Source organism: Rhipicephalus sanguineus, chromosome 4 (assembly GCF_013339695.2).
Source record: "Rhipicephalus sanguineus isolate Rsan-2018 chromosome 4, BIME_Rsan_1.4, whole genome shotgun sequence".
In the NCBI taxonomy this organism is placed as follows: domain Eukaryota; kingdom Metazoa; phylum Arthropoda; class Arachnida; order Ixodida; family Ixodidae; genus Rhipicephalus; species Rhipicephalus sanguineus.
The window spans coordinates 23,387,793-23,402,078 of NC_051179.1; the positions used below are offsets into that span (position 1 = coordinate 23,387,793).

General features: G+C 46.7%; 1 protein-coding gene across 1 annotated transcript in view; it reads right to left on the reverse strand.

Annotated features, from left to right (window-relative positions):
• Positions 1–12,609, reverse strand: part of LOC119389605 (period circadian protein) — a 40,238-nt gene extending 27,629 nt beyond the window's left edge. The window contains exons 1-2 of the mRNA XM_037656952.2: positions 12,479–12,609; positions 148–388 (exon numbers count right to left, since the gene is read on the reverse strand). Coding sequence (XP_037512880.1) covers positions 148–229 — 82 coding nt within the window. The 5' untranslated portion in view covers positions 230–388; positions 12,479–12,609. The remainder of the gene's footprint in view (positions 1–147; positions 389–12,478) is intronic.
• Between the last annotated feature and the right edge of the window lie 1,677 nt (positions 12,610–14,286).

Sequence of the window (14,286 nt, forward strand, 5' to 3'; positions counted from 1 at the left end):
TTGATTGATTGATTGATTGATTGATTGATTGATTGATTGATTGATTGATTGATTGATTGATTGATTGATTGATTGATTGATTGATTGATTGATTGATTGATTGATTGATTGATTGATTGATTGATTGAAGCGAGTGGTGCGGCTTACCGCGCAGGCACTGCACGTAGCAGATGAGCGGGTTGAGCTCCCTTAGCTGGTCGGGGTACACGTCGGGCATCAGCGACTTCATGTTCCGCTTGCTGGGGGCGGAGGGTGGGCTGGCCCCACCGAGGAGGACGGCTCCGCCCGCTGGCGCCCGGTCCTCCCGGGCCGGCTCCTCCGTGGACGTCGCGATTATCGCGCGGGCCTCTTACAGCGTTGGGGGCTCACGCCGGACGAAGGCTCAACACTGCGAACCACCACCATCGAGGTCACATGCCAAGAGCAATCTACGTTGTGCTCGTACCTCAAGTCGCCATTGATACGACATCATTTTAGTCGTATTTTAGAATAGGAAACAACGGTTTTCAAGGCATTGTGAGGTGTAGCGTGTTCATTCGAGGTAGTTATGACGAGTCGAGACGGGGTAACCGTTAGCAATGGGTAAATGGACCACCAATCAAATGGCCTGATCGAGTAGACCAACCATTAGATGAGTTGTAGCCAATAGAGCAATTCAAACCACCAGTCTACAGGACTGGTTCGATCATTATGAGAGAAGGCGGTTTCTCTATTTGTATTGTGCGTTCCAAGCTCGCTGCAGCGCTTGGGATTAGAGAGGTAACTTCAATTTGGACCATGTTTGAGGGACAGACTGGTGCAACGCGCCGTTCTGCGCAGATACGTCGTGTGTGCTACAAACGGAAACTGACCTTGGAAATTCCGTTGAACTGTCCCAAACCCGGGTACTGAAGCGCGGAGATTGCAACCCGACCTAGTCTGCGTTAACTTCGTTAGGTGAGTGAAGTAGCGGATGAGTAGTAGTGTCGTTGCCCTCGTACCCTTCTGCTGCGTCTTGGTTCTAGCGCTGTTACTGCGTTGAAGACGATCAACCGACTGGCTCGTGCTTCCACTTTGAGAACAAGCCTTATTACTCTACCCTGCACCATAGCTTTAGCCGGCAGCCAGTTTTTCATTTACACGAAGCACCTCATAACGAATGCGCGGAGTTCGTTCAAAGAATCGCTCAAAGAATTTATTATTTCGTGTAGCATTTTGGCGCCATAGTCCTCTTGAAACATGAAATCTACACTTCAAAGGAATAGTTGTTCTCCGGTTTCGAACTGCCCTGCGGCCTCCCGATCCCACTTACCGTCAACACTTGGACACACTGTCCTCATCCATCGCCCAACGATAAGCTGGCTAAACTTCTGAAAGAGCAACTTTTTTCTCCCGGCTATTAATGGTGAGTATGAGAAGGCGAGCATCAGCGGAAGACGCGCGAAAACTTTACCAGCAGCTTATCAAAGCTCAGTTCATTCAGCGGTAGCATGTTCTAAGTATCTTTACTTGGATATTCTTACCTGATCGCATTACCCCATACTTGAGCACATAAGTTAAAAGTCAACGTGTGCCACACTAAGATCTCAAAATTAATAGAGCAACGACTGTCAAGCTATAGATGCCATTCAGAGTGATCGTGGTCACCGGCGAAAATGCGCGTTTGCGCCAAACACGTAAGTCTTTCCCTGTGCGGGATACCATCGAATTACCGAAGTAGGTAGTAGTTATAGCAAAAGATTACTCCACCTGTTTTCTTGTTTTCCTCCCTATCTCTCTCTCTCTCAGGGCTTACTCGCGCACCCTATAATGCTAATATGATGACCGAACATTCCAGTACAACGCCGGATTTCTGACGCAGCTTACAGTATCGATCCTTTGCCCGTTTAGACATACATATGCCATAGATTCAAGATATACATCGGTGCTCAGTGTCTTTATGACGTACCTCTAGTCCTCTTCGATCGGTGACGCAAGGAATACCAAGGCAGCGTGCGCTGCAAGAGTCGATTACCTTTGAATGAAAATGAAGAGAAAAAAAATGTATATACGGACTTCGATAGACGATGACTTGGCGAATTCTGCGGTTGGTCCGCTTGAGCTCACGCAAAATATGGTTGCATTTCCCGTGCCAACATTATCGGCATCTTAAGAGCCCTATGGTTGGCTTCGATGACGCCGCCGAAACCACGCCGAAATTATCAGCCGAACTCATGACGCTAATGTCGCCTGCAACAGCACTTCAAGAAAGACACCAAACCTAGTCTCTGCAACGCGCACAAACTAAAATATTTCCGATAGCTACTTAGAGATGCCCAACTTTCTCGTCTATATGTAACCGTTATCTTTATGGCTAAAATTACGTAGTTTCATGACATGCGCCTTTTTTATACGGTGGAAGCGACGACTAGACCTAAAACAGAGATCCGGGACTATTTGTAAACCGATCTCTACGCAGCAACCCCTTTATAAGAGAAACGTTACAGCTACAGCCTACAGCGCAGTTCGCAATCTTTACATGACATCAGAGAATGCCGCGTGACGTCAATTTGTCGAAGATTCGCGTGTGCTCCAGTTTGACGATGTCATGGCCAGACGTGTCCTATGGTATCGCACTTGCATGCGGACTCCTTCGACACGAGGGTCTGTTACGCAACCGCCGTTAGCCCACCGCGCCGAGAGCGCCTTGATCAGTCGGACCTCTCTGACGTCCGTCATGACGTCAAACGCGGAGCCCGGGTCTTTTTGCTCGGCTCGTCGTCGCCGTACAAAAAATAAATAAAAATAAAACGACGTTAGAGAAGCAGCAGTCCGATTCGCGATATTTGTTCGCTATTTTATATCGTCTGTCTTTGTCTCGTGCACGCTATTGTGGTGATGCTACGGTACGCGCTCGCGAAGCAACGATATGTATGTAATAAAGTGACGTCAGAACGAGTTTCATCGCTAGCGCCGCAACTGAACTGTCATACAGGATTGCACAATCTTTGTTCATAGCGAGCAATTGGTGCGAGCGTGAGTAGTTCTCCGCGTTGGATGCAGATAGAGACTACAATGACATTGGCGACCCCGGCTCAGGTCTCCCTGGCACAATCGCATAAGCAAAAACATTATAATGATAAAGGCGCCCGTACTATACCCAAAGCACGATGTCGTCATTGCGCTTGCGCGAACTCGAGAGCGGCATGCAGCTGCGCATGCGTACGGGCACCGGGGTTGTGCACTTACGTAGGCTCTACAGGTTGTTTAGAGGTGTAGCTTTGCAGTTTGCAAAGCATTTTTTAGTCGAATGGTAGACACGCTATACGGAAAGAAGTTGGAGAATGTTAACAGACTCCACGTACACGTGTACCCCTCAGCAGACAGCCTGTTCTGTCCATCTAGGTGGTACAGTGGTTACGATGCGCGGCTGCTGACCCAAAGTCGCGGGTGCAATGCCGTCCGCGGCGGTCGCATTTCGATGCAGGAGAAATACTAGATACCCGTGTACTGTGCGATGTCAGTGCACGTTAAAGAACACCAGATGACCTAAATTTCCGGAGCCCTCCACTACGGCGCGCCTCATTATCATATTGTGGTTTTGGCGCGTAAATCCTCAGAAGTTATTATTACAGCCGGTTCTGGACTTTACCGATAAACTTCCATAGCAGGCGCCTTGGGACCCCTCCTTGCAACGAGAACAAAAGCAAAGGCTACAGCTGCAGAGGAACTTACATTAGCCCTGGAGAACTGGCGCATACGATTGTGTTTGTGAAGCTTGTCTGTCTATGTTTGGCTCACGTTCTAAGCAAGGCCCTAAGACGCCAATATGTGAGGTCACGTTATAACAATGTATTTAACCGCGACACTACAATGAGTGACCACTCGGTAAGTGCAGCATTCGGTGATGTCATCAAATGACGTCATCATGACCCGTGAAGCATATCAGTCCCGGCGTCTCTGCAAGAGCAAGGAGGACGCCCTTCCGTCCTTTCTCTCTTTCTATCCAGGGAGAAGTTAAGGATAAGTATCCTCTCATTACACTCATCCATTTATGCATATGTATCTTTGTGCGGTCAACTTCCTGAAGTTTTCCTCTGAAAGTGCGCAAACTCGATGCAATACGAGGGCTAATAAGCAGAGCCATCTTAACTTCAGCACTTGGCCACAAGAAGACAACACGTGAGCGACACACACAAACAGCCAGTGACAGCGAATTCAGCGCAATGCCACGCCGCAGTCATGAGGAGGACGATGATCATCGTGTTAATTATGGTGGTCCCTGTTGAAACGGTGTGGCGAAATATGCTACTAAGTTTGTTCCTCCGAACTTTTCTCTTTTCTTACAAAATATTCAAGTACTTTCATACACAATGCTACATAATCCAGTATAAATTGTCCGCCCGTGATGGCTTACTACATGCAGTTTGTATACATCTTCGCCATCTATTGATGGAGCGATGAAACGAAAGGGACGAGGTCGACGCCATCTGTCGGCGCTTAGGTTAAGGAGGAGGAGGAATAAACTTTATTATCAACCAGCAAATTAAGTTCCTTGGCTTGGTTAAGCGTTAATTTTAATTATAGAGCCTCCGAGAGTGGACGACGCGCGCTCCCACGGACGGTGTGATGATTTCCACACAACCAAACTTCACTAACCCCATTGGCTATTCTGGCTATCCGCAATAACTAATGGGGCCCCGAACGAGGGGTTCCACCGACAGTATCCAAGAAGCCTTATTTTATGAAAGTTGTTCCTCTCTCACTACGAAATCAGTAAGAGCTAGAGCATACCAGCCGAAAGTGTCCCTCAAGTTACAAACTAGTATCCTCACTCTGCGATCCTATACTCGCCCCATATGTTTCAGACCACCATCCTCACCAGCACCATCATGCACCGCACAGTACGGAGCCCTCTCACAGCGATATCCAATTACAGTGGTATCTGCACCCGATACTAAACACAAACCACCAATGTCATTAAATTAGAATGGTTGTGCCCTTTCATGACTTTGAACAAGGTCAAACTTATTGAGATAACAGATGACAACTTTCATAGGTTTCGATTATATAGTTTAGCGGCAATAGCCTAGGAACAGCTGGCTAATCGGCAGTGTGTTGCGTCCCAATGAAGACATTTCATAGACGTTTTAACAGCAGCGCATGCTTGTTTCGCGAGCATGAACACATCGGTACATCACACAGGTATTTTGGTTCTTCTCATTCTACCGAGAAACCAATCGCGACTACGGCGTTCGGGGAATCGCACTCGCGACTTGATTCGCACTCACCAACAACGTCCCTGCACAACACAGCCGTGAAATTAGCGTTGGTAATTGTTAGATTGCGCAACTTGAACGCCATGACGTGAAATATATGACAAAATGCAAAAGCTGCGACGAGCCGTAAACAACTTGTGCCAGTTTATAAGCACCGTTTTACTTGGGCAACTTCAACGAGGCATCAATGTTATTGCCCGTCAAATTATGCCTAGCCATACTGGCTGACTTTCACTGAAGGTTGCGACATATATTCATCAACATGAATGAGAAATAAGTAACTAGCCTTTAATAAACGAAATAAGTTGTCAGTGAAGAGACAAACCGCAGGAATACGTAAGAAGCACTGAATCTTTTTACCACATGCACAGTAACACACAGCGTTAAGCACCAAACGTTCTAAAATTTTCTACTGAAACATTCCTAGATCCTTTCTATCCTCTACCATACCTTCAAGGTGGTGCTATAAGAAATACCATTAAAACTGCTGGTCGTAAACAATCCCGAGATTTGTTTACATTTCGATGCCCAAACTTCTTTTAGCGGATTTATTTCTTGTCCAAATAACATGCGGACTTACTGAACCAGGTCATGAAAAAAGACAATATATATCGTTGCATAATACATCTATTCGCCCAGCTCCGTTGCCGGTTGATAAAAGTAACGCCATGAAATTTGCCGCCGCTACTCTAAGCAAGACGGCTTCGTGATTCAACCAGCAGGAAAATCATCCAGAACACGTAAGTTGTTTTCGTTGTGTTGTACAACAACGAATAAATAAATTTAAACATATCAGGGCTATTAATCAGCTTTCAGAGCTTTAAAAAAAAAGACGTGTGCAAGAACAGCCTAATAATGAACCCTTAGCAAAATCTAGTCCATATATTTAGTAATGAACACGCACACAATATGCGGTCGACACCTATTCGAGTAACACAATTAATTTAGTGAACTTACATCTTTAAACGTGCAACTGCGCGAACTGTCGTGCTTTTCGTTGCAGTTAAATGCATAATTGTGTTTGTCTCGTAATTATGCATTAGAAAGAGAGCACGATAACTCTGAGAGATTGATTGAAGGATGCTTTCAATATCGAGTATTAAACGCGTACACGTAGACAAACTGGAACGAATAATCACGATTTATATCCGTGACTTGTGAACAACGATTGGTTATTGGCATCCCCTTTGTAACGGTACGGCGATAGCCGCCTGGTCTACAATCAACAATCTCTGACGATCGCAGCGCCAACCTGCCATCTGGCGAGTTTCATCTCAAACCGTGCGGTCGATATCAAAGGGCTTCGAGATTTGAGCCGTGACACGGACCCGCGAGTCGCGGTAACCAGTTATACGCGTCTCTATGCGCGTCTCCGAAAGGGCACAGATGGCGCTTCATGCAGTTCGTTTCGTGCGCTCTTACTTTACTACTTTTGTTTTATAGCTCTCCGTACTTTGCACGTTGAGACGCCGAACATATTTTCACGGTCAGGCCTTCGTAGAAAGACTGATCAAGGTGGTGGTGGTTATGATCTTGCCGCCGGCGGGGCTAACCGATCTATGTTTAACTTGCCGTTTTCATCTTTAAGAAAAATAGCAAAAACCCACAGCTTCGTACACGTTCACTCGCGTTCGATTTGCATCCCTTTCGATTATTACTAGAACTGAGCAATAATAATAATGATCATAATGGCGACCACATGAAGCGTATCTGTCGAGATAACGTCATCTCTGTAGTTGGAAAACCAGAAAGTTCACTAATAGTTCAATAGATATCACTAATGTTAATGTACTCATCGCGTTATCAGGAGTCGTATACCACTCGGTGGCCCTTCATGAACAACGCAATCGTCTCTCAACGATAAGTGGGTACAGAAATTATATATGCATATAGTTCACCAAACTGCGCTGCCGCGCACCTTCAGGTGCGCACGTCGAAAGCGCTGCACGTGGCAGACTTTCGTTGAATAAGCAAGAAATAGGCGCAAATACTGCTTATTTGATAAAATAAAAACAGCTGAACAAATACGTTATAGTTCGGTGCAGTAGTAACGGTGACAAATACGAAGTTACAATTCTTTGCACTGCATAACAAGCTCATTGTGTACGTTTTAGGGGCGAAGCTCCTTAAGGCGGCACCCGTTCGTCCCTCGTAGTCGTTGTCGTAGTCGTAGTGCGTAACCAGTCTTACGCTTTGACCTCCAAGGTGGTGCCGATGGGAGATTTTTCCTGTGCGTTGTTGAACAATAAAAAATTCGCAGCGTTAGCTAAAAGCCGACTTCTTCTGTCTCTCATTCCCATTAGCAGCCATTCTTTATCTCCAAGGTAGTGCCTGGTGAGATTTCTCCTGTGCGTGATTAAACAATAAAAATTTTGTTCAAAACGCCGTTGATTGATGAAATAAACCAACGAAAGACGCCAGATGTTTTGTAAAAGCAAAACGAAAGAACGCCAGATGTTTCTAAAGCAAAACGAAAAGACGCCAGCTGCTTAACGAAAGACGCCAGATGTTTTCTAAAGCAATGGTTTTCTAAACAATGAAAATTCACAGCGTACATGTAAAGTTAAAGTGAGCTGCAAGTCGTCATAACTCATCGAACCTTTAGTATAAACGCGCCCGATCTCACGTCGGTGATGATGTACTGGGCAGAATTCACGGAAGATTCACGGTTTACCGATGAACCTCCGCAGCTTCGCCCACTCATCATCATTCACTCCGTGGATATGCTGTGATTTTTTCTAGTTGGTTCACGCACGGTGACAAATTGAACGGTAAACATGTTATGTCCTATTGAACAGAAAGAAAAAACACCAATCTCATTCTAAGGGAAAAAATTCGGGTCGAGATGTGCCAGACAAATCGTGCCATATTTGGGACGATTGCACGAGAGAATTCAGCTCTATATCGCGTTCAAGGAGGGCCCGACGGTAACGAGTGTTCAGCGTACTGCGAAAGCGTTGTGCGAGAACATGTAATTAGGTTTAGCGCAAAACAAACAAGAGGGCACAAAAAAAAGGCACGAAGACACGTCATCTCGTTCTGTGTTCTGATGTCTCGTTCCACTAAGCCTAAAGATATGCAGTACCAACTAGCCCACCAGTATGCCTTACGGGGATATAGTTTCTAGGACGGCATACATGGGAACCTAACAAGCTGGAGGAATGTATACAATGAGCACGAAGCACACCCAACTACAGTGCAAACACTTATATGGGGAATGCATAAAAGGATCAAGTACGACGGGACACAGTACGCTGCTAGACAGCGCAAAACCACGAAAGCCAAATATTCAAACGAAGTTTTCAATTTCCGGACTGCAATGATATCGTCCAACTCAAAACATGAGCCCCGTCTCCGCAGTTCTCAAAGAAGGGCAAAATAAAGCTTCCTCGCATGAAACTGCCATTGACGGGGCGGGCGTAGTGCGTTCAAGTCTCTTTTGCACACGGCACCGATGACATACGCTCGTGAGCACGCTTAGCGTGAACACAGGAACGCGTGCAGCCCAGTGCTATCAGCGACCCCTACCTACACCAACGCGAGGCTCGACGCGTGCGCAGTGCGCTAGCGGCGAGACTATTGCATCATCGCGCGCACCGAGTGATCCGAGAGCACTATCGTGCCCCGCCGCGGTGGTCTAGTGGTTATGGCGCACGACTGCTGACCCGAAGGTCGCGGGATCGAATCCCGGCCACGGCGGCTGCATTTTCGATGGAGGCGAAAATGTTTGAGGCCCGTGTACTTAGATTTAGGTGCGCGTTAGAGAACCCCAGGTGGTCGACAATTCCGGAGCCCTCCACTACGGCGTCTCTCATAACCATATCGTGGTTTTGGGACGTTAAACCCCAGATATTATTACGAGGGCACTATCGTCGAAGGCGCTCACCGATGACGCGACGCGCTCGGTAGCAACTTAACAAATCTGCAAATGAACTACGCATGTGCAGACTCTCGCATTCACGCTTGTAGGCGTCGCTCACAGCACGGTGCTGCACGTGCTCCCGTGTTCACGACTGCATGTGTCATTGCACATCGAGAGCCACTTCCTGCGCAGATTGGCCAGCCGGAGCGTGCAAGGCCAGGATACTGTGCGCATTTGTGCGGCGCGTCTCTCTTCACCGTGGCTCGGTATTGCGACGCCACCTGATATGTACTTCGAGATTAACGGCTCTTGCCTCGGAAAATTTTAAGAGCACATTTGCGTATATTGTCACCTTTTATAGAGTGCTCAGAGATAAGACCCTAGTAGTAGCGCTTAACAAAGTCATAAGAACCATGACAAATAGTAAGTATAAGTGGCTAGACAAATTTTGTTTGATTACACGTGTCGAGCGCGCATACGACTCAGAAGATTATTAATAGAATAAATTGGCTTCGTCAGGCCTGGCCGACCACTCGATCTTGATCGTTAGATCCATGGATTTTCTGCTACTTGATTTTCTGCGCGAATCAAATCTGTTCGCATATCTCTGACGCCACATTTTACTACGTCTAAGGGCAAACTATTGAAATTTAAAAATCACGAAGGTTGAATATAAATTGTTCTCGCAAAGAAAATATAAATGTCTCAAGCAATGTGCACGTGATCGTAATAGGATGTCGTCGCAGAATAAGCGCAACACGTTATAAGAGCTACATGTTAAAGGTTTAGATCAACGGCCACTGGTTAACACTACAGCGCACATGAATAAAGTGACAGCGCTGCCATATGAAAGTTGTGTAAGCTCGCTTCTTTGTTATTTACTGATTTCAATCAAATTCAGTAATAAGCGATGTTCGTGCTAAGTTCATATTGTTACAGTTGTAGCATATTCATCCTAGAGCACCCTAAATATGCTTACGTAACAGTAATACTGTCTTGACAGACACCACAGTTGTTTGTATCAAAGCCCTTCGACACTATGCCACGGAGCATGACATTTCACTGAAGGGTCGCTCTTACGCTATAGCTCGTATTGTGGTCTGCGATTATCACAGTCGCCTCTTCATTCCAAACACGAAACTCTGTCAACAACCCGTGGCTTTCAGTTTACGAAGGTACTTTATGTAACTCGAAGACGGGCTAATGTAACAGTACTGATGGTTTCCTAACACTTGAAACATCGGGTTATTGTTACGCTACAAGACGAAATGTAATAACTGAAACCGCATGCGGTACTTGTACTAATATGCTAGAAACTTAAGGCATCAGCGAACAGCGCTCCTTCTCTGTCACTGTCCCCGCTCGGATCGCCTTTCAAATTCTTCATCTGCATCATTCTTAGCAGATATAGGCACAGTAAGCGCATGTCGCTTAATGTTCATATTGAACACCCAACCTCTGCTCAAGTCATTTGAACTTTTCTGTTTGCATGAACGGAGAAATGGTACTTAATGTACCGCAAATAGGTTAGCATCGTTAACGTTAGCATTTTTAAGAGCCCAGCATTGTTAATATCATCATCACTTTGATTGTGTTCACTACAGGGTGAAGGCCTCTTCCCGAGTATCTATGTGATGCCGTCAGTCAAGATAGAAGTAGCAAGCGTACACATTACAAGAGTACATAAGTCATACAGGAGGGTAATATCGAGACGCAGACAGATGTCGGAAGCCTGAAAGTTAGTAACTTCATGCGTTCGAAAGGAAACTATTCATCAAAAACGAAAATCTCGTTTCGAAATGTGACACAGTAGAGTCAGTGTGAGGAAAGATCTGGAAATTCGTTTTTCTTGTTACGTGGCATTTACAGCGCATACAGTTATTTATGGAAGAACAGCTGTATTGCGCTCGGGCACATACGAAGACCGAATGAAACGGAGGGGACAAGTGTGCTGTTATCCGCGAAAGACGTAACTTTCTTTTTTCTCGTTCCTATCGGTAACGCAGCGCAATTTGTGAGTTTGCTAAGCTGTTGCGATAGAATAGTAACTTTCGTACAAGTTGTCCACCGTGCTGCGCAACGGAAAGGCGGGCAGCGCCCTCTATCTACCCCAACGTGGTGGCCTATGGAGCGCTCATAAGTCGTATGCATGCGCCGCGAAAACAGCGTAGACCACGGTGTCCTGTATATTAGCGCATTCAAAATCCTTGTTTTATTTCAACGGAGGAAAAGTGAAGAGACCCATTCAAGAGCTCACACTGGCAAATTGTTCTCAGAAGCTATAGGTGGATTCACTTACTATCGAATTCTCATTTTAGCTTCGTTCTACCGACGGATGAATGACGACATTCTCTTTCGTATATTCATTTGGGGGAAAAAAAGGAGGGGCCAAACTTCCCAGTCCATGAAGTTCATGCCGATAGCTCAAGTGGTTCATTATTGTGACGTCACATATTTCTGCACTCGAATTCCGTTACGACGCAGAAGAAAGTTCCGGAAACTTGCTAGGCCGAGTCCTTGGTTCTATTAGAAGAACAGTGTGGTGCGGTTATTATTATTGGACGATTCACTACATGATAGTCAGCTAGGTCAAAATCCGTGGCGTCATTTCAGAGTCACCTGGCAACATTACGGTAGCGTCGCCACCTATCCCTCTATGTACGTCTCGCTTATAGCTTGCCTAGGCCTTGTTTCACAGTAAACGTGGTCATTACATTGCGTAGTCCACTTTATAAGGGCGTTCTAGAACAAGCGCCCTACCGAAGTCAGTCAGCCTGTTCTGAACCCGTTTTCTAAAAGCAATGTCTATGTTCGGTATGACTACCGATGGAAGTAAAGTCGATCTTGCCTCTCAGTGACCCGTATTAATAATAATGTGTCACTATCCTGTCCAATGATACACATCAAATCATTTCCAACCGTGTGTACATGTGCGAAAATTATTTGAGGAGTTGATGTGTTTTACTGAGATCACGATACTAAACTTGCACGCAACTATGTTCGAATGACCATACCCTTCGTTGTCATCAATTCACTCCCAAGATGAGGGTCGGATGCAGATTGTCATTAAGATATTTTTAAATTGTTCATGTCATGTCTTGTAGTGGTGTTCTTTCGAGGCTTCGTTATACGTATCTCGTTTCCCAGAGCACCCACGATTATTCTGAAGACGTTCGTTCTTGCCAAGTAATACATGTGTCACGAGATAATATAGTCGGCCTGTAAGTTTTGTCAAAATGAACTCAACCTATAATCTCCTGTAAGTGCACTGCACTAAGCTATCGGGAACGCTCGCAGGCTAGGCTGTTGTCGAGCGCAACTTGAGAAGATAACGGTTCCAAAAAGAAATGTGTTTTAAAAGAATTCGTGAAGTGCTTACCTGGGGCCGGACGCAGACGGGAAGACACGGGCTCTCGCGCCGGATTCGACACACAAAAATCCAAGAAACTGCCCAAGCTCATCCCTGCTGCGGCGTCGTCGGGGTACATCCCGTGGTGGGGGCCCGTGTCGCAGGCGGCCAAACTTTTTTCCACGCGCGCACACCGGCCAAGCTCCCGCTCCTCTCTGAGCGCTTCTCCCTTTCGCGCGCAGCCCAGTCGCGGGGCCCTTACCTGCCGCGCCGCCCGCTGCGTCACACCATCGCAGCCGGATCGATGCCCAGTCACGTTTCGGACGTTTTACCTCCCTTCCCGTGACCCCTCCTCTCCCCCGCGGCTTGCGAGGAGGAGTAAGAACTCCGTCAACCGACGCGGAGAGAGTGTATGCTGCTCCTCACAAGCTCCGTGCGCTGCGGTAAAAGTTGCGTGCACTACGGCAGTTCAGTGCGGCGGCTGACACTCGTCACTTTCGTGAGTGACACTTGTCGGTCAGTCACAAAATGAGCAAGGCCTCATATATACCGATTCAAGTAGTCAACGAGACGGAACCATGATTATCAAGCCCCACTATACGAGAGATAACTCTTTATCTATAAGGGCTATGGAAGGGTGCTGACGCAGCTTCTAGGTTCGCGGTTTTCTGGGCTTCCATGTCCGGTCAGTCAGTCAGTCAGGCAGTCAGTGCATTGACGAGACATGAAAAGTAAACAGCGCAAAACAACCAACACCGCGACTAAAATCAACGAGACAGGACAATCACTAAACGCGGCGCTTGTCCGATATCCTTGTGCTTCGTTCCTGTCTTGGTATCTCACCGCTTACGTTCAGAACAGAATAGCGAATTGCTCAGTCAGAGCCACCTTGCCAAGTTGACGAGAGTTGTAAGAGGGCTAAATTGAGCGAGCTGATAAGTATTCATGCTGACAAATTAATTTTAAAAATTAATACTGAGTTTGGGCGGAAGGGATAACGCAAGGATCGCGTCATGTGTTCTCTCTTTCGCCCTTGCTTGTTTTTTCTCGCTGACATTTCAAACGTAACGACAGACAGCTACATTTTTTCGAGAGCGTGACTTGAGTAGCGTTCGCCCACTGTACGCTACTAGTACATCTGACAAGCACCCGTTGATCAGAAATCTTCATACGAAGAGGCTTTTCGAACTGCCGTTCTGTTCGAGCTGACTTGAAACGAGAACCAGTTACACGCGAGGCGCACAGCCTTCCCTGCACTGCAGGGAAATGGTGAGGTGCAGTATCGGAGTCTCGCGGAGCTGCATGAGAGGGATGACGACGAGGAGACGGGGGGAGTTGAGAGGGAGGGTAGCGGGAGCACGCGGACGAACGGTTTCACATTTAGAAGCAACCGTCCGTGTCACGAGTTTGCTGCAGCTTTCTCCCGACGGCGTTCGCTTTTCTTTTTTTTTTCCTCTTACCGTATCCTTGTTGTTTTTTTTTCGCTGTCCTTCCCCCCCGTCAATTCTCCCTCAGAATGGGGATGAGACGACCCACACACAAACGCCTGTCGACATGACCGTCGTGTCAAGCAGAGCAAACCAACAGGTGCTGCTGTTTTTTTAGCTGCTTCCGAGGATACTGACTGTTGTCGGGTGAATGAAAATGAACGCCGTTGTGGGGCACTGTCGTCGGGTGTGCTATAATTACGATGAAAGGTCGTGATGTGGGTGGATCAGGAGATGAGGAAGGAAAAAGACTAGAAAGCGATGAAGCGGAATATTTTTCTACTCCCGAGTTCACGCATGCTAGGTGCGCTGACCTCACGATGACGCCAGATAATTCTCACCCCACAACGT